The 26,118-nt window shown below is 43.1% G+C and overlaps 1 protein-coding gene across 1 annotated transcript in view; it reads left to right on the plus strand.

The window, feature by feature from the left end:
• dicer1 (dicer 1, ribonuclease type III) overlaps nt 1–25,138 on the plus strand; it is a 154,189-nt gene extending 129,051 nt beyond the window's left edge. Inside the window, exons 26-28 of the mRNA XM_034195024.1 lie at nt 2,280–2,442; nt 2,537–2,612; nt 22,821–25,138. Of these exons, the coding sequence (XP_034050915.1) occupies nt 2,280–2,442; nt 2,537–2,612; nt 22,821–22,986 (405 nt within the window). The 3' untranslated portion in view covers nt 22,987–25,138. The remainder of the gene's footprint in view (nt 1–2,279; nt 2,443–2,536; nt 2,613–22,820) is intronic.
• The last annotated feature ends 980 nt before the right edge of the window (nt 25,139–26,118 follow it).

Genomic DNA, 26,118 nt, shown 5'->3' on the forward strand with positions numbered 1-26,118 from the left:
GCAGACAGACAGACAGACATACACACACGCAGACAGACACACGGACAGGCCCACAGACACACGGACGGACAGACAGACAGGCAGGCAGACACGCAGACAGACAGGCAGGCAGACACGCAGACAGACAGACAGACAAACACGCAGACATACACACACACAGACAGACAAACACGCAGACATACACACACACAGACAGACAAACACGCAGACATACACACACACAGACAGACAAACACGCAGACATACACACACGCAGACAGACAAACACGCAGGCATACACACACGCAGACAGACAGACACGCAGACAGACAGACACGCAGACATACACACACGCAGACAGACACACGGACGGACAGACAAACACACAGACAGACACACGGACAGACACAGACAGACCCACAGACACGGACAAACATACAGACACACAGACACGGACAAACATACAGACACACGGGCAGACATACAGACAGACCCACAGACACGGGCAGACATTCAGACAGACCCACAGACACGGACAAACATACAGACAGACCCACAGACATACAGACAGACCCACAGACACGGACAAACATACAGACACACGGGCAGACATACAGACAGACCCACAGACACGGACAAACATACAGACAGACCCACAGACACGGGCAGACATACAGACAGACCCACAGACACGGACAAACATACAGACAGACCCACAGACACGGGCAGACATACAGACAGACCCACAGACTCCGACAGACATACAGACAGACACACGGATAAACAGACATACAGACAGACCCACAGACACGGACAAACATACAGACAGACCCACAGACATACAGACAGACCCACAGACACGGACAAACATACAGACACACGGGCAGACATACAGACAGACCCACAGACACGGACAAACATACAGACAGACCCACAGACACGGGCAGACATACAGACAGACCCACAGACACCGACAGACATACAGACAGACCCACGGGCAGACATACAGACAGACCCACAGACACGGACAAACATACAGACAGACCCACGGGCAGACATACAGACAGACCCACAGACACGGACAAACATACAGACAGACCCACGGGCAGACATACAGACAGACCCACAGACACGGACAAACATACAGACAGACCCACGGGCAGACATACAGACAGACCCACAGACACGGACAAACATACAGACAGACACACGGGCAGACATACAGACAGACCCACAGACACGGACAAACACACAGACAGACCCACGGGCAGACATACAGACAGACCCACAGACACGGACAAACATACAGACAGACCCACGGGCAGACATACAGACAGACCCACAGACACGGACAAACATACAGACAGACCCACGGGCAGACATACAGACAGACCCACAGACACGGACAAACATACAGACAGACCCACGGGCAGACATACAGACAGACACACGGACAGACACGGACAAACATACAGACACGGACAAACATACAGACCCACAGACACGGGCAAACATACAGACAGACCCACGGACAAACAGACAGACAGACCCACAGACACGGACAAACATACAGACCCACAGACACGGACAAACATACAGACCCACAGACACGGACGGACAGACAGACACACAGACAGATGGTGTCTGCACAGAAACAGAGAACTAAAGTTTTGGTGTCTGATTGTTGAGCAGCAGCTTCCTTCTAAAACCCAAATAACTCGGCCACAAATCCACAGGAAGGATTTTGTAGCTGGAGGAGACTTTTCCTCCTCTCTGTCTCTCTCAACCAGAGCTTCCTAACGTCTGGTCCGCAGACCGTGTTTGGTCCACGCTGTCTTTGTTTTGGACCACCAGTGAAATTGACCAGTTCGCTACAGTTTGATAAATCACTCTGACGCAGAATCAGTTAATGATTTTTAAATTTTATTTCTTGTGTAGAATGTTAGTCTGGTTTTGGCCTGTGGCCGTCCATCCAGACTCGTCTAAGGAAGAAAAGACTTGTCCACTTCTTTGTGACTTACATGGAGCCTGAAATCCAGTGTCCGTTTGTCCGTTTCCTTTGTTTCCTAATCAGGGCCGCCGCGGCTCATCATCTAACCGTCATTGCTGCGGTCCTTGTTCCGGCGCCTGGCTCGGTCACAGGGACTGAACACTGGCTGTGGTGTTGCCCTGTGTGTGGACAGTCCTGATGAGTAGCTGAGCACAGACCTTCAGACGGCTGTTTTTGGGTTGTATGTGTGTGTGTACCTCCACACGGGGTCTATGTGTGTGCCTAACAGTGTGTGTGCTTCTGCTCCCAGCTGCGACGCTCTGAGGAAGATGAAGAGAAGGAAGAGGACATCGAAGTGCCAAAGGCAATGGGGGACATCTTTGAGTCGCTGGCTGGAGCAGTATACATGGACAGCAGGATGTCTCTGGAGACGGTGTGGCAGGTCTATTATCCAATGATGAGACCACTTATAGGTCAGCACGGCCTTCAGTGCCACCAGAAACCTTTGACCTGTCTGCCATCTGTGCAGAAACTAACCTTTATGTCCATCACACTCTCCACATGTAGAGAAGTTTTCTGCCAATGTGCCACGTTCTCCGGTTAGAGAGCTGCTGGAGATGGAACCAGAAACGGCCAAGTTCAGGTAGGTGGTGTGCCGGCTGCTGGATTCACCTTCTCGTTTTGGTTTGGTTTGGTTTTTTCGAGTAGAGAACGCTCTGCTGCAGCTAAAGCCCAACAGTATGCCAGAAGGCTGTCAGTGCACCTTTGTGATGTCATAAAGCAGTTCCTTAGGAAATCAGAATAAGTAAAATAAATGTGTCCATATCACCAGCAAAACTCTTCAGCTAATTTTTGTAATGTTTCCTCTTGAGGCAAACAACTGCAGTGGAGGTCAGTGAAACAATCAAGATGTTCTTCTCATGGTTTTAATTCAAGGGGTTTAAAAATATCACGTGAGGCAGTTAGGAATTAGACATTTTTTACAAATGACCTGTTTTCAGAGACTGTAAGTACCATGTTTTCCAGACTATAAATTGGATTATTTTTAACTTGTGTGTCCTGTAGCATATATTTCAAAGCAGCATATATGGGAACTAGAGCACTGCGCTCATAGAGCGCAAACCTCCACCAGCAATTGTGATACCAGTCCATCACAATTCCACAAAGTTTTACCTTGGAAAAAACTTTCAAGGTCAAAGTCTTGTTGAAGTTGCTTAAAATAGAAAAAATATAATACAAAATATAGTTCAAAATGGGATTTTTAGTGTTACAATCAAATATCCGTTAAATCTGCAATATGGATCAGATCAATCAATCAATCAACTTTTTTCTTGTATAGCGCCAAATCACAACGAACAGTTGCCCCAAGGCGCTCCACATTGCAAGGCAAGGCCATACAATAATTATGAAACACAGTCTACGTCTAAAGCAACATAACCAAGGGATGGTCCAGGGTCACCCGATCCAGCCCTAACTATAAGCCTTAGCGAAAAGGAAAGTTTTAAGCCTAATCTTAAAAGTAGAGAGGGTATCTGTCTCCCTGATCTGAATTGGGAGCTGGTTCCACAGGAGAGGAGCCTGAAAGCTGAAGGCTCTGCCTCCCATTCTACTCTTACAAACCCTAGGAACTACAAGTAAGCCCGCAGTCTGAGAGCGAAGCGCTCTAATGGGGTAATATGGTACTATGAGGTCCCTAAGATAAGATGGGACCTGATTATTCAAACCTTATAAGTAAGAAGAAGAATTTTAAATTCTATTCTAGCATTAACAGGAAGCCAATGAAGGGAGGCCAACACGGGTGAGATATGCTCTCTCCTGCTAGTCCCCGTCAGTACTCTAGCTGCAGCATTCTGAACCAACTGAAGGCTTTTTAGGGAACTTTTAGGACAACCTGATAATAATGAATTACAATAGTCCAGCCTAGAGGAAACAAATGCATGAATTAGTTTTTCAGCATCACTCTGAGACAAGACCTTTCTGATTTTAGAGATATTGCGTAAATGCAAAAAGGCAGTCCTACATATTTGTTTAATATGCGCTTTGAATGACATATCCTGATCAAAATAACTCCAAGATTTCTCACAGTATTACTAGAGATCAGGGAAATGCCATCCAGAGTAACGATCTGGTTAGACACCATGCTTCTAAGATTTGTGGGGCCAAGTACAATAACTTCAGTTTTATCTGAGTTTAAAAGCAGGAAATTAGAGGTCATCCATGTCTTTATGTCTGTAAGACAATCCTGCAGTTTAGCTAATTGGTGCGTATCCTCTGGCTTCATGGATAGATAAAGCTGGGTATCATCTGCGTAACAATGAAAATTTAAGCAATACCGTCTAATAATACTGCCCAAGGGAAGCATGTATAAAGTGAATAAAATTGGTCCTAGCACAGAACCTTGTGGAACTCCATAATTAACTTTAGTCTGTGAAGAAGATTCCCCATTTACATGAACAAACTGTAATCTATTAGACAAATATGATTCAAACCACCGCAGCGCAATGCCTTTAATACCTATGACATGCTCTAATCTCTGTAATAAAATTTTATGGTCAACAGTATCAAAAGCAGCACTGAGGTCCAACAGAACAAGCACAGAGATAAGTCCACTGTCCGAAGCCATAAGAAGATCATTTGTAACCTTCACTAATGCTGTTTCTGTACTATGATGAATTCTAAAACCTGACTGAAACTCTTCAAATAGACCATTCCTCTGCAGGTGATCAGTTAGCTGTTTTACAACTACCCTCTCAATAATCTTTGAGAGAAAAGGAAGGTTGGAGATTGGCCTATAATTAGCTAAGATAGCTGGGTCAAGTGATGGCTTTTTAAGTAATGGTTTAATTACTGCCACCTTAAAGGCCTGTGGTACATAACCAACTAACAAAGATAGATTGATCATATTTAAGATTGAAGCATTAAATAATGGTAGGACTTCCTTGAGCAGCCTGGCAGGAATGGGGTCTAATAAGCATGTTGATGGTTTGGATGAAGTAACTAATGAAAATAACTCAGACAGAACAATCGGAGAGAAAGAGTCTAACCAAATACCGGCATCACTGAAAGCAGCCAAAGATAACGATACATCTTTGGGATGGTTATGAGTAATTTTTTCTCTAATAGTCAAAATTTTGTTAGCAAAGAAAGTCATGAAGTCATTACTAGTTAAAGTTAATGGAATACTCAGCTCAATAGAGCTCTGACTCTTTGTCAGCCTGGCTACAGTGCTGAAAAGAAACCTGGGGTTGTTCTTATTTTCTTCAATTAGTGATGAGTAGAAAGATGTCCTAGCTTCACGAAGGGCTTTCTTATAGAGCAACAAACTCTTTTTCCAGGCTAAGTGAAGATCTTCTAAATTAGTGAGACGCCATTTCCTCTCCAACTTACGGGATATCTGCTTTAAGCTACGAGTTTGTGAGTTATACCACGGAGTCAGACACTTCTGATTTAAAGCTCTCTTCTTCAGAGGAGCTACAGCATCCAAAGTTGTCTTCAATGAGGATGTAAAACTATTGACAAGATACTCTAACTCCCTTACAGAGTTTAGGTAGCTACTCTGCTCTGTGTTGGTATATGACATTAGAGAACATAAAGAAGGAATCATATCCTTAAACCTAGTTACAGCGCTTTCTGAAAGACTTCTAGTGTAATGAAACTTATTCCCCACTGCAGGGTAGTCCATCAGGGTAAATGTAAATGTTATTAAAAAATGATCAGACAAAAGGGAGTTTTCAGGGAATACTGTTAAGTCTTCTATTTCCATACCATAAGTCAGAACAAGATCTAAAATATGATTAAAGTGGTGGGTGGACTCATTTACTTTTTGAGCAAAGCCGATAGAGTCTAATAATAGATTAAATGCAGTGTTGAGGCTGTCATTCTCAGCATCTGTGTGGATGTTAAAATCGCCCACTATAATTATCTTATCTGAGCTAAGCACTAAGTCAGACAAAAGGTCTGAAAATTCACAGAGAAACTCACAGTAACGACCAGGTGGACGATAGATAATAACAAATAAAACTGTTTTTTGGGACTTCCAATTTGGATGGACAAGACTAAGAGACAAGCTTTCAAATGAATTAAAGCTCTGTCTAGGTTTTTGATTAATTAATAAGCTGGAATGGAAGATTGCTGCTAATCCTCCGCCCCGGCCCGTGCTACGAGCATTCTGACAGTTAGTGTGACTCGGGGGTGTTGACTCATTTAAACTAACATATTCATCCTGCTGTAACCAAGTTTCTGTTAGGCAGAATAAATCAATACGTTGATCAATTATTATATCATTTACCAACAGGGACTTAGAAGAAAGAGACCTAATGTTTAATAGACCACATTTAACTGTTTTAGTCTGTGGTGCAATTGAAGGTGCTATATTATTTTTTCTTTTTGAATTTTTATGCTTAAATAGATTTTTGCTAGTTATTGGTGGTCTGGGAGCAGGCACCGTCTCTACGGGGATGGGGTAATAGGGGGATGGCAGGGGGAGAGAAGCTGCAGAGAGGTGTATAAGACCACAGCTCTGCCTCCTGGTCCCAACGCTAGACAGTCACAGTTTGGAGGATCCCAAAAAATTGGCCAGATTTCTAGAAATGAGAGCTGCTCCCTCTAAAGTGGGATGGATGCCGTCTCTCCTAACAAGACCAGGTTTTCCCCAGAAGCTTTGCCAATTATCAATGAAGCCCACCTCATTTTTTGGACACCACTCAGACAGCCAGCAATTCAAGGAGAACATGCGGCTAAACATGTCACTCCCGGTCTGATTGGGGAGGGGCCCAGAGAAAACAACAGAGTCCGACATTGTTTTTGCAAAGTTACACACCGATTCAATGTTAATTTTAGTGACCTCCGATTGGCGTAACCGAGTGTCATTACTGCCGACGTGAATTACAATCTTACCAAATTTACGCTTAGCCTTAGCCAGCAATTTCAAATGTCCTTCGATGTCGCCTGCTCTGGCCCCCGGAAGACAATTGACAATGGTTGCTGGTGTCGCTAACTTCACATTTCTCAAAACAGAGTCGCCAATAACCAGAGTTTGATCCTCGGCGAGTGTATCGTCGAGTGGGGAAAAACGGTTAGAGATGTGAACGGGTTGACGGTGTACACGGGGCTTCTGTTTAGGGCTACGCTTCCTCCTCACAGTCACCCAGTCAGCCTGCCTTCCCGACTGCACGGGGTCTGCCAGGGGGGAACTAACGGCGGCTAAGCTACCTTGGTCCGCACCGACTACAGGGGCCTGGCTAGCTGTAGAATTTTCCACGGTGCGGAGCCGAGCCTCCAATTCGCCCAGCCTGGCCTCCAAAGCTACGAATAAGCTGCACTTATTACAGGTACCGTTACTGCTAAAAGAGGCCGAGGAATAACTAAACATTTCACACCCAGAGCAGAAAAGTACGGGAGAGACAGGAGAAGCCGCCATGCTAAAACGGCTAAGAGCTAGTAGCTACGCTAAGCTAGCGGATTCCCAAACAGGGAATCCGACACTAGACAGGCTGTGGAGCAGCACAGGTAACGCACGACAACAGTGCTAAAATAAAATAAAAATCCACTAGACAGGCTGTGGAGCAGCACAGGTAACACACGACAACAGTGCTAAAACAAAATAAAAATCCACTAGACAGGCTGTGGAGCAGCACAGGTAACACACGACAACAGTGCTAAAATAAAATAAAAATCCACTAGACAGGCTGTGGAGCAGCACAGATAACACACGACAACAGTGCTAAAACAAAATAAAAATCCACTAGACAGGCTGTGGAGCAGCACAGGTAACGCACGACAACAGTGCTAAAATAAATAAAAAATCCACTAGACAGGCTGTGGAGCAGCACAGGTAACACACGACAACAGTGCTAAAATAAAATAAAAATCCACTAGACAGGCTGTGGAGCAGCACAGGTAACACACGACAACAGTGCTAAAACAAAATAAAAATCCACTAGACAGGCTGTGGAGCAGCACAGGTAACACACGACAACAGTGCTAAAATAAAATAAAAATCCACTAGACAGGCTGTGGAGCAGCACAGGTAACACACGACAACAGTGCTAAAATAAAATAAAAATCCACTAGACAGGCTGTGGAGCAGCACAGGTAACACACGACAACAGTGCTAAAATAAAATAAAAATCCACTAGACAGGCTGTGGAGCAGCACAGGTAACGCACAACAACAGTGCTAAAAAATAAAATAAAAATAAAAATCCACTGGACAGGCTGTGGAGCAGCACAGGCAACGCACGACAACAGTGCTCAAACAAAATAAAAATCCACTAGACAGGCTGTGGAGCAGCACAGGCAACGCACGACAACAGTGCTAAAATAAAATAAAAATCCACTAGACAGGCTGTGGAGCAGCACAGGTAACGCACAACAACAGTGCTAAAAAATAAAATAAAAATAAAAATCCACTGGACAGGCTGTGGAGCAGCACAGGTAACGCACAACAACAGTGCTAAAAAATAAAATAAAAATAAAAATCCACTAGACAGGCTGTGGAGCAGCACAGGTAACGCACAACAACAGTGCTAAAAAATAAAATAAAAATAAAAATCCACTGGACAGGCTGTGGAGCAGCACAGGTAACGCACGACAACAGTGCTAAAACAAAATAAAAATCCACTAGACAGGCTGTGGAGCAGCACAGGTAACGCACAACAACAGTGCTAAAACAAAATAAAAATCCACTAGACAGGCTGTGGAGCAGCACAGGTAACGCACGACAACAGTGCTAAAACAAAATAAAAATCCACTAGACAGGCTGTGGAGCAGCACAGGTAACGCACAACAACAGTGCTAAAACAAAATAAAAATCCACTAGACAGGCTGTGGAGCAGCACAGGTAACGCACAACAACAGTGCTAAAACAAAATAAAAATCCACTGGACAGGCTGTGGAGCAGCACAGGTAACGCACAACAACAGTGCTAAAACAAAATAAAAATCCACTGGACAGGCTGTGGAGCAGCACAGGTAACGCACAACAACAGTGCTAAAACAAAATAAAAATCCACTAGACAGGCTGTGGAGCAGCACAGGTAACGCACAACAACAGTGCTAAAACAAAATAAAAATCCACTGGACAGGCTGTGGAGCAGCACAGGTAGTAACACACGACAACAGTGCTAAAACAAAATAAAAATCCACTGGACAGGCTGTGGAGCAGCACAGGTAACGCACAACAACAGTGCTAAAAAATAAAATAAAAATAAAAATCCACTGGACAGGCTGTGGAGCAGCACAGGCAACGCACGACAACAGCGCTAAATAAAAATCCACTGGACAGGCTGTGGGGCAGCACAGGTAACGCACGACAACAGCGCCCAAAAAAATAAAATCAAAATAAAAATCCACTGGACAGGCTGTGGAGCAGCACAGGCAACGCACGACAACAGCGCTAAATAAAAATCCACTGGACAGGCTGTGGAGCAGCACAGGTAACACACGACAACAGTGCTAAAACAAAATAAAAATCCACTGGACAGGCTGTGGAGCAGCACAGGTAACGCACAACAACAGTGCTAAAAAATAAAATAAAAATAAAAATCCACTGGACAGGCTGTGGAGCAGCACAGGCAATGCACGACAACAGCGCTAAATAAAAATCCACTGGACAGGCTGTGGGGCAGCACAGGCAACGCACGACAACAGCGCTAAATAAAAATCCACTGGACAGGCTGTGGAGCAGCACAGGTAACGCACGACAACAGCGCTAAATAAAAATCCACTGGACAGGCTGTGGGGCAGCACAGGTAACGCACGACAACAGCGCCCAAAAAAATAAAATCAAAATCAAAATCCACTGGACAGGCTGTGGAGCAGCACAGGTAACGCACGACAACAGTGGTAAAAAATAAAATAAAAATCCACTGGACAGGCTGTGGAGCAGCACAGGTAACACACGACAACAGTGATAAAAATAAATAAATAAATAAAATAAAATAATAAAATAAAAATCCACTGGACAGGCTGTGGAGCAGCACAGGTAACGCACGACAACAGTGGTAAAAAATAAAATAAAAATCCACTAGACAGGCTGTGGAGCAGCACAGGTAACACACGACAACGGCGGCAAAAAATAAAATAAAAATCCAGTAGACAGACTGCGGAGCAGCACAGGTAACACACGACAACGGCGGCAAAAAATAAAATAAAAATCCACTAGACAGACTGTGGAGCAGCACAGGTAACACACGACAACGGTGGTAAAAAATAAAATAAAAATCCACTAGACAGGCTGTGGAGCAGCACAGGTAACGCACAACAACAGTGCTAAAACAAAATAAAAATCCACTAGACAGGCTGTGGAGCAGCACAGGTAACGCACAACAACAGTGCTAAAACAAAATAAAAATCCACTAGACAGGCTGTGGAGCAGCACAGGTAACGCACGACAACAGTGCTAAAACAAAATAAAAATCCACTAGACAGGCTGTGGAGCAGCACAGGTAACGCACAACAACAGTGCTAAAACAAAATAAAAATCCACTAGACAGGCTGTGGAGCAGCACAGGTAACGCACAACAACAGTGCTAAAAATAAAATAAAAATCCACTAGACAGGCTGTGGAGCAGCACAGGTAACGCACGACAACAGTGCTAAAATAAAATAAAAATCCACTGGACAGGCTGTGGAGCAGCACAGGTAACACACGACAACAGTGCTAAAATAAAATAAAAATCCACTAGACAGGCTGTGGAGCAGCACAGGTAACACACGACAACAGTGCTAAAACAAAATAAAAATCCACTAGACAGGCTGTGGAGCAGCACAGGTAACACACGACAACAGTGCTAAAATAAAATAAAAATCCACTAGACAGGCTGTGGAGCAGCACAGGTAACACACGACAACAGTGCTAAAATAAAATAAAAATCCACTAGACAGGCTGTGGAGCAGCACAGGTAACACACGACAACAGTGCTAAAATAAAATAAAAATCCACTAGACAGGCTGTGGAGCAGCACAGGTAACGCACAACAACAGTGCTAAAAATAAAATAAAAATAAAAATCCACTGGACAGGCTGTGGAGCAGCACAGGCAACGCACGACAACAGTGCTCAAACAAAATAAAAATCCACTAGACAGGCTGTGGAGCAGCACAGGTAACGCACGACAACAGTGCTAAAATAAAATAAAAATCCACTAGACAGGCTGTGGAGCAGCACAGGTAACGCACAACAACAGTGCTAAAAAATAAAATAAAAATAAAAATCCACTGGACAGGCTGTGGAGCAGCACAGGTAACGCACAACAACAGTGCTAAAAAATAAAATAAAAATAAAAATCCACTAGACAGGCTGTGGAGCAGCACAGGTAACGCACAACAACAGTGCTAAAAAATAAAATAAAAATAAAAATCCACTGGACAGGCTGTGGAGCAGCACAGGTAACGCACGACAACAGTGCTAAAACAAAATAAAAATCCACTAGACAGGCTGTGGAGCAGCACAGGTAACGCACAACAACAGTGCTAAAACAAAATAAAAATCCACTAGACAGGCTGTGGAGCAGCACAGGTAACGCACGACAACAGTGCTAAAACAAAATAAAAATCCACTAGACAGGCTGTGGAGCAGCACAGGTAACGCACAACAACAGTGCTAAAACAAAATAAAAATCCACTAGACAGGCTGTGGAGCAGCACAGGTAACGCACAACAACAGTGCTAAAACAAAATAAAAATCCACTGGACAGGCTGTGGAGCAGCACAGGTAACGCACAACAACAGTGCTAAAACAAAATAAAAATCCACTGGACAGGCTGTGGAGCAGCACAGGTAACGCACAACAACAGTGCTAAAACAAAATAAAAATCCACTAGACAGGCTGTGGAGCAGCACAGGTAACGCACAACAACAGTGCTAAAACAAAATAAAAATCCACTGGACAGGCTGTGGAGCAGCACAGGTAACACACGACAACAGTGCTAAAACAAAATAAAAATCCACTGGACAGGCTGTGGAGCAGCACAGGTAACGCACAACAACAGTGCTAAAAAATAAAATAAAAATAAAAATCCACTGGACAGGCTGTGGAGCAGCACAGGCAACGCACGACAACAGCGCTAAATAAAAATCCACTGGACAGGCTGTGGGGCAGCACAGGTAACGCACGACAACAGCGCCCAAAAAAATAAAATCAAAATAAAAATCCACTGGACAGGCTGTGGAGCAGCACAGGCAACGCACGACAACAGCGCTAAATAAAAATCCACTGGACAGGCTGTGGAGCAGCACAGGTAACGCACAACAACAGTGCTAAAAAATAAAATAAAAATAAAAATCCACTGGACAGGCTGTGGAGCAGCACAGGCAATGCACGACAACAGCGCTAAATAAAAATCCACTGGACAGGCTGTGGGGCAGCACAGGCAACGCACGACAACAGCGCTAAATAAAAATCCACTGGACAGGCTGTGGAGCAGCACAGGTAACGCACGACAACAGCGCTAAATAAAAATCCACTGGACAGGCTGTGGGGCAGCACAGGTAACGCACGACAACAGCGCCCAAAAAAATAAAATCAAAATCAAAATCCACTGGACAGGCTGTGGAGCAGCACAGGTAACGCACGACAACAGTGGTAAAAAATAAAATAAAAATCCACTGGACAGGCTGTGGAGCAGCACAGGTAACACACGACAACAGTGATAAAAATAAATAAATAAATAAAATAAAATAATAAAATAAAAATCCACTGGACAGGCTGTGGAGCAGCACAGGTAACGCACGACAACAGTGGTAAAAAATAAAATAAAAATCCACTAGACAGGCTGTGGAGCAGCACAGGTAACACACGACAACGGCGGCAAAAAATAAAATAAAAATCCAGTAGACAGACTGCGGAGCAGCACAGGTAACACACGACAACGGCGGCAAAAAATAAAATAAAAATCCACTAGACAGACTGTGGAGCAGCACAGGTAACACACGACAACGGTGGTAAAAAATAAAATAAAAATCCACTAGACAGGCTGTGGAGCAGCACAGGTAACGCACAACAACAGTGCTAAAACAAAATAAAAATCCACTAGACAGGCTGTGGAGCAGCACAGGTAACGCACAACAACAGTGCTAAAACAAAATAAAAATCCACTAGACAGGCTGTGGAGCAGCACAGGTAACGCACAACAACAGTGCTAAAACAAAATAAAAATCCACTAGACAGGCTGTGGAGCAGCACAGGTAACGCACAACAACAGTGCTAAAACAAAATAAAAATCCACTGGACAGGCTGTGGAGCAGCACAGGTAACGCACAACAACAGTGCTAAAACAAAATAAAAATCCACTGGACAGGCTGTGGAGCAGCACAGGTAACGCACAACAACAGTGCTAAAACAAAATAAAAATCCACTAGACAGGCTGTGGAGCAGCACAGGTAACGCACAACAACAGTGCTAAAACAAAATAAAAATCCACTGGACAGGCTGTGGAGCAGCACAGGTAACGCACAACAACAGTGCTAAAACAAAATAAAAATCCACTAGACAGGCTGTGGAGCAGCACAGGTAACGCACAACAACAGTGCTAAAACAAAATAAAAATCCACTGGACAGGCTGTGGAGCAGCACAGGTAACACACGACAACAGTGCTAAAACAAAATAAAAATCCACTGGACAGGCTGTGGAGCAGCACAGGTAACGCACAACAACAGTGCTAAAAAATAAAATAAAAATAAAAATCCACTGGACAGGCTGTGGAGCAGCACAGGTAACGCACGACAACAGCACCCAAAAAAATAAAATCAAAATCAAAATCCACTGGACAGGCTGTGGAGCAGCACAGGTAACGAACGACAACAGCGCTAAATAAAAATCCACTGGACAGGCTGTGGGGCAGCACAGGTAACGCACGACAACAGTGCTAAATAAAAATCCACTGGACAGGCTGTGGGGCAGCACAGGTAACGCACGACAACAGTGCTAAATAAAAATCCACTGGACAGGCTGTGGAGCAGCACAGGCAACGCACGACAACAGCGCTAAATAAAAATCCACTGGACAGGCTGTGGGGCAGCACAGGTAACGCACGACAACAGCGCCCAAAAAAATAAAATCAAAATCAAAATCCACTGGACAGGCTGTGGAGCAGCACAGGTAACGCACGACAACAGCGCTAAATAAAAATCCACTGGACAGGCTGTGGAGCAGCACAGGCAACGCACGACAACAGCGCTAAATAAAAATCCACTGGACAGGCTGTGGGGCAGCACAGGTAACGCACGACAACAGCGCCCAAAAAAATAAAATCAAAATCCACTGGACAGGCTGTGGAGCAGCACAGGTAACGCACGACAACAGTGCTAAAAAATAAAATAAAAATCCACTGGACAGGCTGTGGAGCAGCACAGGTAACGCACGACAACAGTGCTAAAAAATAAAATAAAAATCCACTGGACAGGCTGTGGAGCAGCACAGGTAACACACGACAACAGTGGTAAAAAATAAAATAAAAATCCACTGGACAGGCTGTGGAGCAGCACAGGTAACACACGACAACAGTGATAAAAATAAATAAATAAATAAAATAAAATAATAAAATAAAAATCCACTGGACAGGCTGTGGAGCAGCACAGGTAACGCACGACAACAGTGGTAAAAAATAAAATAAAAATCCACTAGACAGGCTGTGGAGCAGCACAGGTAACACACGACAACAGTGCCAAAAAAAATAAAATCAAAATCCACTGGACAGGCTGTGGAGCAGCACAGGCAACGCACGACAACAGTGCTAAAACAAAATAAAAATCCACTAGACAGGCTGTGGAGCAGCACAGGTAACGCACAACAACAGTGCTAAAAAATAAAATAAAAATAAAAATCCACTGGACAGGCTGTGGAGCAGCACAGGTAATGCACAACAACAGTGCTAAAAAATAAAATAAAAATAAAAATCCACTGGACAGGCTGTGGAGCAGCACAGGCAACGCACGACAACAGTGCTAAAACAAAATAAAAATCCACTAGACAGGCTGTGGAGCAGCACAGGTAACGCACGACAACAGCGCCCAAAAAAATAAAATCAAAATCCACTGGACAGGCTGTGGAGCAGCACAGGTAACGCACGACAACAGTGCTAAAAAATAAAATAAAAATCCACTGGACAGGCTGTGGAGCAGCACAGGTAACACACGACAACAGTGCTAAAAAATAAAATAAAAATCCACTGGACAGGCTGTGGAGCAGCACAGGTAACACACGACAACAGTGCTAAAAATAAAATAAAAATCCACTGGACAGGCTGTGGAGCAGCACAGGTAACACACGACAACAGTGCTAAAAATAAAATAAAAATCCACTGGACAGGCTGTGGAGCAGCACAGGTAACACACGACAACAGTGCTAAAAATAAAATAAAAATCCACTGGACAGGCTGTGGAGCAGCACAGGTAACACACGACAACAGTGGTAAAAATAAAATAAAAATCCACTGAACAGGCTGTGGAGCAGCACAGGTAACACGACAACAGTGCTAAAAAAAAAAAAAATAAAATAAAATAATAAAATAAAAATCCACTGGACAGGCTGTGGAGCAGCACAGGTAACGCACAACAACAGTGCTAAAACAAAATAAAAATCCACTAGACAGGCTGTGGAGCAGCACAGGTAACGCACGACAACAGTGCTAAAAAAAAAAAAATAAATAAAATAATAAAATAAAAATCCACTGGACAGGCTGCGGAGCAGCACAGGTATAACACACGACAACAGTGGTAAAAAATAAAATAAAAATCCACTGGACAGGCTGTGGAGCAGCACAGGTATAACACACGACAACAGTGGTAAAAAATAAAATAAAAATCCACTGGACAGGCTGTGGAACAGCACAGGTAACACACGACAACAGCGCCAAAAAATAAAATAAAAATCCACTGAACAGGCTGTGGAACAGCACAGGTAACACACGACAACGGTGCTAAAATAAAATAAAAATCCACTAGGCAAGCTGTGGAGCAGCACGACAACAGTGCTAAAAATAAAATAAAAATCCACTGGACAGGCTGTGGAGCAGCACAGGTAACACACGACAACAGTGGTAAAAAATAAAATAAAAATCCACTGGACAGGCTGTGGAACAGCACAGGTAACACACGACAACAGTGGTAAAAAATAAAATAAAAATCCACTGAACAGGCTGTGGAACAGCACAGGTAACACACGACAACGGTGCTAAAATAAAATAAAAATCCACTAGGCAAGCTGTGGAGCAGCACGACAACAGTGCTAAAAATAAAATAAAAATCCACTGGACAGGCTGTGGAACAGCACAGGTAACACACGACAACAGTGGTAAAAAATAAAATAAAAATCCACTGGACAGGCTGTGGAACAGCACAGGTAACACACGACAACAGTGCTAAAAATAAAATAAAAATCCACTGGACAGGCTGTGGAGCAGCACAGGTAACACACGACAACAGTGGTAAAAAATAAAATAAAAATCCACTGGACAGGCTGTGGAACAGCACAGGTAACACACGACAACAGTGGTAAAAAATAAAATAAAAATCCACTGAACAGGCTGTGGAACAGCACAGGTAACACACGACAACGGTGCTAAAATAAAATAAAAATCCACTAGGCAAGCTGTGGAGCAGCACGACAACAGTGCTAAAAATAAAATAAAAATCCACTGGACAGGCTGTGGAGCAGCACAGGTAACACACGACAACAGTGGTAAAAAATAAAATAAAAATCCACTGGACAGGCTGTGGAACAGCACAGGTAACACACGACAACAGTGCTAAAAATAAAATAAAAATCCACTGGACAGGCTGTGGAGCAGCACAGGTAACACACGACAACAGTGGTAAAAAATAAAATAAAAATCCACTGGACAGGCTGTGGAACAGCACAGGTAACACACGACAACAGTGCTAAAAATAAAATAAAAATCCACTGGACAGGCTGTGGAACAGCACAGGTAACACACGACAACAGTGCTAAAAATAAAATAAAAATCCACTGGACAGGCTGTGGAACAGCACAGGTAACACACGACAACGGTGCTAAAATAAAATAAAAATCCACTAGGCAAGCTGTGGAGCAGCACGACAACAGTGCTAAAAATAAAATAAAAATCCACTGGACAGGCTGTGGAGCAGCACAGGTAACGCACGACAACAGCGCCAAAAAATAAAATAAAAATCCACTGAACAGGCTGTGGAGCAGCACAGGTAACACACGACAACAGTGCTAAAATAAAATAAAAATCCACTAGACAGGCTGTGGAACAGCACAGGTAACACACGACAACGGTGCTAAAATAAAATAAAAATCCACTAGGCAAGCTGTGGAGCAGCACGACAACAGTGCTAAAAATAAAATAAAAATCCACTGGACAGGCTGTGGAGCAGCACAGGTAACACACGACAACGGTGCTAAAATAAAATAAAAATCCACTGGACAGGCTGTGGAACAGCACAGGTAACACACGACAACAGTGCTAAAAATAAAATAAAAATCCACTGGACAGGCTGTGGAGCAGCACAGGTAACACACGACAACGGTGCTAAAATAAAATAAAAATCCACTAGGCAAGCTGTGGAGCAGCACGACAACAGTGCTAAAAATAAAATAAAAATCCACTGGACAGGCTGTGGAGCAGCACAGGTAACGCACGACAACAGTGCTAAAAAATAAAATAAAAATAAAAACGAAAGCGTTAGCAAGCTAGTTAGCTTGCCAACGCTGATGAAGGTTAGCTGATAAAAGAGCTCCGTCGCGATGCTTCGACCGTTAGAGGTCTTCTTTAGGCGTTGGAGCACGGTGAAAAAGTAAAAAAGTCTTGAAAAAGACTGTTAATTCAAAGAACTCAAACAGCTCAGTTCAAACAGCTAACAGATACAGCAGAACACCGCTGTGCTCCGGAACCAGAAAAAAGTCCACCCTCCACCACAATGATGCAGACCAAACTTCGTCTATACATCAGGGCTGTGAAAAATCCACGGAATTCTGTGGATTTCATCATTGGGGGGTTAGGTGTTGTACTCTGCTGATGGTCTGTGATCGTCACCGAGTTAGGAACATGCCTGTCGTACTTTTTTAGGACATTGATAAAGTTTTATTTATGACATTCTACACATTTAATTTCATCATTTGCTATCAGGTTATAAAAAAAACTTTTGCTTTTACTTCAGATTACTAACAGTGTTTCTGTTCTACATAAATAATACAGATGAATTTTGTTTCTTGTTCCATAAAGTGGCAGCAGCACGGTTCAGATATAAAGCTGGTCACAGGGTGTGCAGGGTGAACCCGCCTCTCGCCCTGTGGACACTCTGATAGGCTCCAGCTCCCTGTGCAACCTTTATGTTTTGTTTCCTCTTGGTGACACATTTTTGGACAGATAAAAGTAATATTCCAGTGCAACTTATTGTCTGGAAATTACAGTTTATTAGGATTCGTTTTGGTACAGATCATCACCTTTACAGGCAGTTTTCTTTGGACAAGTCAGGTATTGAATACATGAACATTTTGAAGTCACAAGTTACATCAGTCACTGTCAGAGTCCAAATAATTCAACCCTGCGTGTGTTTTTGTCCACCCTGTGATCATGTGACCTGTATTTTAAAGTGTGCAATGGGATAAAGTCAGTGTTTCTTCTTCTTATGGGAGACATTGTTATTGTCCTGACGTTGGTCCTCTACAGGCCCGCCTGTTGGAGCTCATACTTCTCCCCAGATACCAGAGTGTGGAAGGGATGAGAGTCTATGACTCTGCCTGGACGGGATGCCAGGCCATCACAGGTTACCTCCCCAAACAAAACCAGCACCTATTACAGCACAGAGGACAACAACAGGGGTTGGACTATGCACAGTTGAGCTGGGTTTGATTCCTGATCACGCTACCTGTGTTTTTGGACAAGACACTTTATCTGCATTTTCTCAGTCAGTCCAGCTGTAAATGGGTACTGGTCTTGTTTGGGGACTGGAGTCTCCTCCAGAGGAATTAGCTACATGATAAAGTCCCAGTACCAGCAGGCCTCAGGGCTTGTAGAGGACGACATCTTCTTTGTCTTCACAAAGACTGATTAGTAATTGTCATTCGCTGCATCCAGAAAATATTCACACCACTTCACCTTTCCCACATTTTATGTTACAGCCTTCTTCCAAAATGGAGGAAAATTGTTTTTCCCTCAACATTCTACTCACAACACCCCATAATGACAACATGAAAAAAAACTTTTGTTGACGTTTTTGCAAATTTTGAATGTTCAGTCCGATTCAGGTCTGGACTCTGGCTGGGCCACTCGAAGACATTCACAGAGTTGTCCTGAAGCCACTCCTTTGATATCAGCTGGGTGCTTTGGGTCATTGTCCTGCTGAAAGATGAACCGTCGCCCCAGTCTGAGGTCCAGAGCGCTCTGGAGCAGGTTTTCATCCAGGATGTCTCTGTACGTTGCTGCATTCATCTTTCCCTCAATCCTGACTAGTCTCCCAGTTCCTGCTGCTGAAAAACATCCCCACAGCATGATCAAATCAAATCAATTTTATTTATATAGCACCAAATCACAACAACAGTTGCCCAAAGGCGCTTTGTATTGTAAGGCAAAAGCCATACAATAATTACAGAAAAACCCCAACGGTCAAAACGACCTCCTGTGAGCAAGCACTTGGCGACAGTGGGAAGGAAAAACTCCCTTTTAACAGGAAGAAACCTCCAGCAGAACCAGGGAGGGGCAGTCTTCTGCTGGGACTGGTTGGGGCTGAGGGAGAGAACCAGGAAAAAGACATGCTGTGGAGGGGAGCAGAGATCGATCACTAATGATTAAATGCAGAGTGGTGCATACAGAGCAAAAAGAGAAAGAAACAGTGCATCATGGGAACCCCCCAGCAGTCTACGTCTATAGCAGCATAACTAAGGGATGGTTCAGGGTCACCTGATCCAGCCCTAACTATAAGCTTTAGCAAAAAGGAAAGTTTTGGGGAGGTGATGGTCTAGTGGTTAAGGTGTTGGGCTTGAGACCAGAAGATCCTGGGTTCAAATCCCCACCTGACTGGAAAATCACTAAGGGCCCTTGGGCAAGGTCTTTAATCCCCTATTGCTCCCGGTGTGTAGTGAGCGCCTTGTATGGCAGCACCCTGACATCAGGGTGAATGTGAGGCATTATTGTAAAGTGCTTTGAGCGTCTGATGCAGATGGAAAAGCGCAATATAAATGCAGTCCATTTACCATTTTAAGCCTAATCTTAAAAGTAGAGAGGGTGTCTGTCTCCCTGATCTGAATTGGGAGCTGGTTCCACAGGAGAGGAGCCTGAAAGCTGAAGGCTCTGCCTCCCATTCTACTCTTACAAACCCTAGGAACTACAAGTAAGCCTGCAGTCTGAGAGCGAAGCGCTCTATTGGGGTGATATGGTACTACGAGGTCCCTAAGATAAGATGGGACCTGATTATTCAAAACCTTATAAGTAAGAAGAAGAATTTTAAATTCTATTCTAGAATTAACAGGAAGCCAATGAAGAGAGGCCAATATGGGTGAGATATGCTCTCTCCTTCTAGTCCCCGTCAGTACTCTAGCTGCAGCATTTTGAATTAACTGAAGGCTTTTCAGGGGACTTTTAGGACAACCTGATAATAATGAATTACAATAGTCCAGCCTAGAGGAAATAAATGCATGAATTAGTTTTTCAGCATCACTCTGAGACAAGACCTTTCTAATTTTAGAGATATTGTGCAAATGCAAAAAAAACCAGTCCTACATATTTGTTTAATATGCGCATTGAAGGACATATCCTGATCAGAAATGACTCCAAGATTTCTCACAGTATTACTAAGGTCAGGGTAATGCCATCCAGAGTAAGGATCTGGTTAGACACCATGTTTCTAAGATTTGTGGGACCAAGTACAATAACTTCAGTTTTATCTGAGTTTAAAAGCAGGAAATTAGAGGTCATCCATGTCTTTATGTCTGTAAGACAATCCTGCAGTTTAGCTAATTGGTGTGTGTCCTCTGGCATCATGGATAGATAAAGCTGGGTATCATCTGCGTAACAGTGAAAATTTAAGCAATGTTGTCTAATAATACTGCCTAAGGGAAGCATGTATAAAGTGAATAAAATTGGTCCTAGCACAGAACCTTGTGGAACTCCATAATTAACCTTAGTCTGTGAAGAAGACTCCCCATTTACATGAACAAATTGTAATCTATGAGATAAATATGAATCAAACCACCGCAGCGCAGTGCCTTTAATACCTATGGCATGCTCTAATCTCTGTAATAAAATTTTATGGTCAACAGTATCAAAAGCAGCACTGAGGTCCAACAGAACAAGCACAGAGATGAGTCCACTGTCCGAGGCCATAAGAAGATCATTTGTAACCTTCACTAATGCTGTTTCTGTACTATGATGAATTCTAAAACCTGACTGAAACTCTTCAAATAGACCATTCCTCTGCAGATGATCAGTTAGCTGTTTTACAACTACCCTTTCAAGAATCTTTGAGAGAAAAGGAAGGTTGGAGATTGGCCTATAATTAGCTAAGATAGCTGGGTCAAGTGATGGCTTTTTAAGTAATGGTTTAATTACTGCCACCTTAAAAGCCTGTGGTACATAGCCAACTAACAAAGATAGATTGATCATATTTAAGATCGAAGCATTAAATAATGGTAGGGCTTCCTTGAGCAGCCTGGTAGGAATGGGGTCTAATAAACATGTTGATGGTTTGGATGAAGTAACTAATGAAAATAACTCAGACAGAACAATCGGAGAGAAAGAGTCTAACCAAATACCGGCATCACTGAAAGCAGCCAAAGATAACGATACGTCTTTGGGATGGTTATGAGTAATTTTTTCTCTAATAAATGATGCTGCCACCATCATGCTTCACTGTAGGGATGGTGCCTGGTTTCCTCCAAACATGACGCCAAAGAGTTCAGTCTTTGTCTCATCAGACCAGAGAATTTTGTTTCTCCTGGTCTGAGAGTCCTTCAGGTGTCTTTTGTCAAACTCCAGTTGGGCTGCCACATGTCTTTTACTAAGGAGTGGTTTCCGTCTGGTCACTCTACCATCCAGACCTGACTGGTGGATTGCTGCAGAGGTGGTTGTCCTTCTGAAAGGTTCTCCTCTCTCCACAGAGGAATGCTGGAACTCTGACAGAGTGACCATTGGTCACCTCCCTGACTAAGGCCCTTCTCCCCCGATCGCTCGATCCCCCGATTTAGATGGACAGACAGCTCTGAGAAGAGTCCTGGTGGATCTGAACTTCTTCCATTTCCAGATGATGGAGGCCACTGTGCTCATTGGGACTTTCAAAGCAGCAGAAATGTTTCTGTACCCTTCCCCAGATTTGTGCCTCCAGACAATCCTGTCTCTGAGGTCCACAGACAATTCATTTGACTTCATGCTTGGTTTGTGCTCTGACTGTGGGACCTTATATGTAGAAAGGTGTGTGTCTTTCCAAATCATGTCCAGTCAACTGAATGTACCCCAGGTGGACTTCAATTAAACTGTAGAAACATCTCAAGGATGATCAGTGGAAACAGGAGGCACCTGAGCTCAATTTAGAGCTTCATGGCAAAGACTGTGAATACTTATGGACATGTGATTTCTTAGGTTATCTGTGTGTGTCTGTGTGTGTGTGTATATATATATATATATATATATATATATATATATATATATATATATATATATATATATATATAAAATTTTCAACAATCTAAAAAAAAAAAAACACAAACCTTTTTTCACATAGTCATTATGGGGTATTGTGTGTAGCATTTTGAGGGGGAAAAAATAGATTAATCCATTTTGGAATATCAGGCTGTGTGTGTTGTCATCAGTCAATTTTATTTTACTTTATTAAAGAATGCTGATCTCAAATAGTTCTGTTAATTGTCAATTGCAGCCCTGCAGAGAGAACCTATGACGGGAAGGTCCGGGTGACGGTGGAGGTGGTTGGTAAGGGAAAGTTCAAAGGCGTCGGCCGCAGCTACCGGATTGCCAAGTCAGCGGCAGCGCGGCGAGCTCTGCGCAGCCTAAAAGCCAATCAACCTCAGGTCCAAACCAACTGAGCTCCATCTGCGAGCGGTCAGCATCAGCACCTAAGCTCCTGATGTTCAGAGAGGAAGTGCTGCTGGCTACCCAGCACCGCGCAGCACTCGCCGTCGGCACGACCCGGGCGGCCAGGAAACACTGTGGAGACGCCACACCAGATGCAGACTGATCTCAGAACACATTTCATTTTGGATGCTCATTTTGTTTTTATTTTTGGGGGGTTTTGCGCAAACACAATCTTTCCTTTTCTTTCTCTGCATTGTGCTTTATTAACACTTAGCAAAGCCGTTCAAAAAGAGGTCAGGCGGCTGTTTTTAGTCTTTAATGGACCCCTGTCATCATGCTTCCTGTGTAGTGTTAGAGTGTAAATAGTCCAGTCAGAGGTGTAAATCAAAGTATGTAGGAACAAGAAAAGTTAAAAAAAAAAACAACAAAAAAAAAACGCTAAACTCCTCATTCTGTGCACTAGTGCCAGCTGCTTTCCCGCCATTTGGTGGAACGCTAACGGCAGACAGACGCCAACCCTGGAGGCACTCTTTCCTAGGTGGTGTTCTTAATCATTTTTGCACTTATTCCATTAGGGCCTGTTGTTTTGACAATTGTGTGGTTACGTTGACACCAAAATCATTTTACCTATCAAAGTATATCAGTGTGCGTGAATCTGAAGTGTTGTCGGCCAGAACGCCGGCCGGCCCTCACATTCATGGATAGGAATTCCAGCATTCCCACTTACTGTAATTTAAAACCGTTTTTAAGCGCACTTGAGGTTGCATGTTCTTGTAGCTTATGTAGTAACCATGACAACTGGATGGCTCCTATAAATGTTCTGAGGTTATGGGTATATGTCAGTACACGTGAGTGAGAGGAGGCGTTTGTGGCATTAGTCAACATCTTGGTTCACGACTTATTTTGACACCAAGAACAAATGGAATCAAGTTCAGACGCTCATTCTTCAGCACGTTCAGCAGAGAGAGAGAGAGCGCGCAGCCGGAGCAAAACCAGCCTCTTTTCATCAGTGCAGACGACCAGACATGACTTCAGACTCAATAAATACAGAAATAAACTTATTTTATCTTTTATTTCTGAGTGTATTTATACTTTAGTACATGCCCGTATACATTTAGGCATTTATACTTGTATCCTTTTATTTAGTCTTAATTCACGTTTGGTCCTCCAAAGGATAAATATATGGTTAAATACATAACTGTAGAAAGTGGGCAGGTCATGGTTTTGTTTTTTTTTTTTACTTTTTTCCAGTATAGACACACCCCTCTGTGTTAATTGTCTCTGGGAGCTGTTGGTAATCAGGCAGGTGTATAGACACGCCCCTTAATGTCACAAAAAAAAAAAACACTGACAGCCCATCCTGTTGGATGTATTTATCCATTTATTTATTCTTCAGAGGGCCAAACATGAAGTAAGACTAAATAACAAAAGATTAATGTATCAATACCTGTATAAAAATATAAAAGAATAAATAAACTATAAATGTCTAAATATGAGTATAAATAAAAGATAAAAGTAAATATATGTTATTTATGTTTCTGTATTTATCTGTTTGGTCTTAATTCATGTTTGGTCCTCCATATTGTGGCAGTTTATGCTTTTTGTTTTGTTTTTTAAGACTTTTTTTACGTGAATACCTCAGTTAACTGCATGCATTTTCTTTATTTTAATTAATGTTCTTTCTCTTTTTTTTTTTTTTTTTTTTTTTTTTTTGGTGCTATGTTTTTGTATTAAGCTTGAATTTCTCGTCTTTTTTGCACTGTAACTATGATACCTCTTTATTTGACCTTTTTATCCTGAAACCTTTGATGGGGTTGTCGTGTTCCGTAGGGGACAGCTGCGCCGTCGCCTCCCATGCTTGAGGTTGACACTCAACCATTACGGGTGGTGGGCGGGGCTTATCTCTGCACACAGGCTGAGCTGTCGGTTGAATTCATTTTGTCGTCCTATTAAAAGCAGGAGTTTGCTGAATTGCTTGCAGAGGTAATTAGATTGCACTCTTAATCTCAACCCTTTCTGGATTTTCAGTCTCGACTTTTATATTTTTAGAACTATTGTACAAAATAAGACAAATGTTTATTTCTGCCAAACAGTAATCCTGTTGGATAATCTCCCTGTGCAGGTTTTGAACCAGCTACATCAAAGGCAAGATATTTAAAAAAATAATAATTCCCACTCAAACTGCTTCTACCTCAAAAGATGCTGCACAATAATCCAGATCAGGACTCCCAGTTTGGTGGTCAACTTGTTTGTGTTGATGTACAGTTTGGACGTATCACAGACGCTGATAGATTTATTTTGTCTGCTGCAGGATTTTGAAAGCAAAGCATGAATATTACAGAAAGTAGAATTTTTTTTGGACTGTCAAGTATTTGTCTTCCTGGGATGTGGAGTCCAGCCGTGACCAGGCCTGAGGCTGGTCTTCACTGGAACTTGACATTTGTGGGTTTTGGGGGAGTTGTTGTCTGTGTGCTGTGAAGCACCAGTCAGCAGACACTAAGGAGGTCCTGCTGCTGAAGAAGAGCTTCCTGTGGCAGGACCAGGACACGGTATCAGGTGGTTTTGGACCATTAGCAGCAGCTCTTCATGGGGTTCTTGTTTTTGAGTTGTGGAGCAGATAAGCAGTTCCTGAGCTCACCCCTGGCTTCTCTCTCTGTGACGTGGCCATAGCGTCGTTTTTCTCTTGTGGATGTTTTTTGACTTCACTGACTGTCAGGCCTTCAGACTTTGTGTTGACACTTAACTACAGTGAGACGGTGAGACGGTAACTCAAACAGCTGAGCCGCTAACGCTGCAAATACTTTACATCTGTATATCAGCCGATATTATCAGCTTTCACAGACATCGATATCTATGTTATTTGAAAACTTTTCCTGAGCAAATACAGGAAAAACCCTTTGGAAATAGTGTCATGATATAGTTTGTCCAGCAGAGGGTGCTTTGACTTCATTGTTTGTAATGCTGTCAAGCATGGCTTGGACCCCCATCTCTCCTTGGTCACATTAGCTACAAGACAGAGTGCACGTGAAGAGACGTGGTCGCTATGCCGCCAGCTAGGCGGAGCCAACATAGATGAGAAGTCGGTGTTATGCAAATTCTCAGTGATGTGACATGGCAACTACCAATAATGAAGGCAGGGTGAC

This window comes from Thalassophryne amazonica, chromosome 19 (assembly GCF_902500255.1).
Source record: "Thalassophryne amazonica chromosome 19, fThaAma1.1, whole genome shotgun sequence".
Lineage (NCBI taxonomy): Eukaryota > Metazoa > Chordata > Actinopteri > Batrachoidiformes > Batrachoididae > Thalassophryne > Thalassophryne amazonica.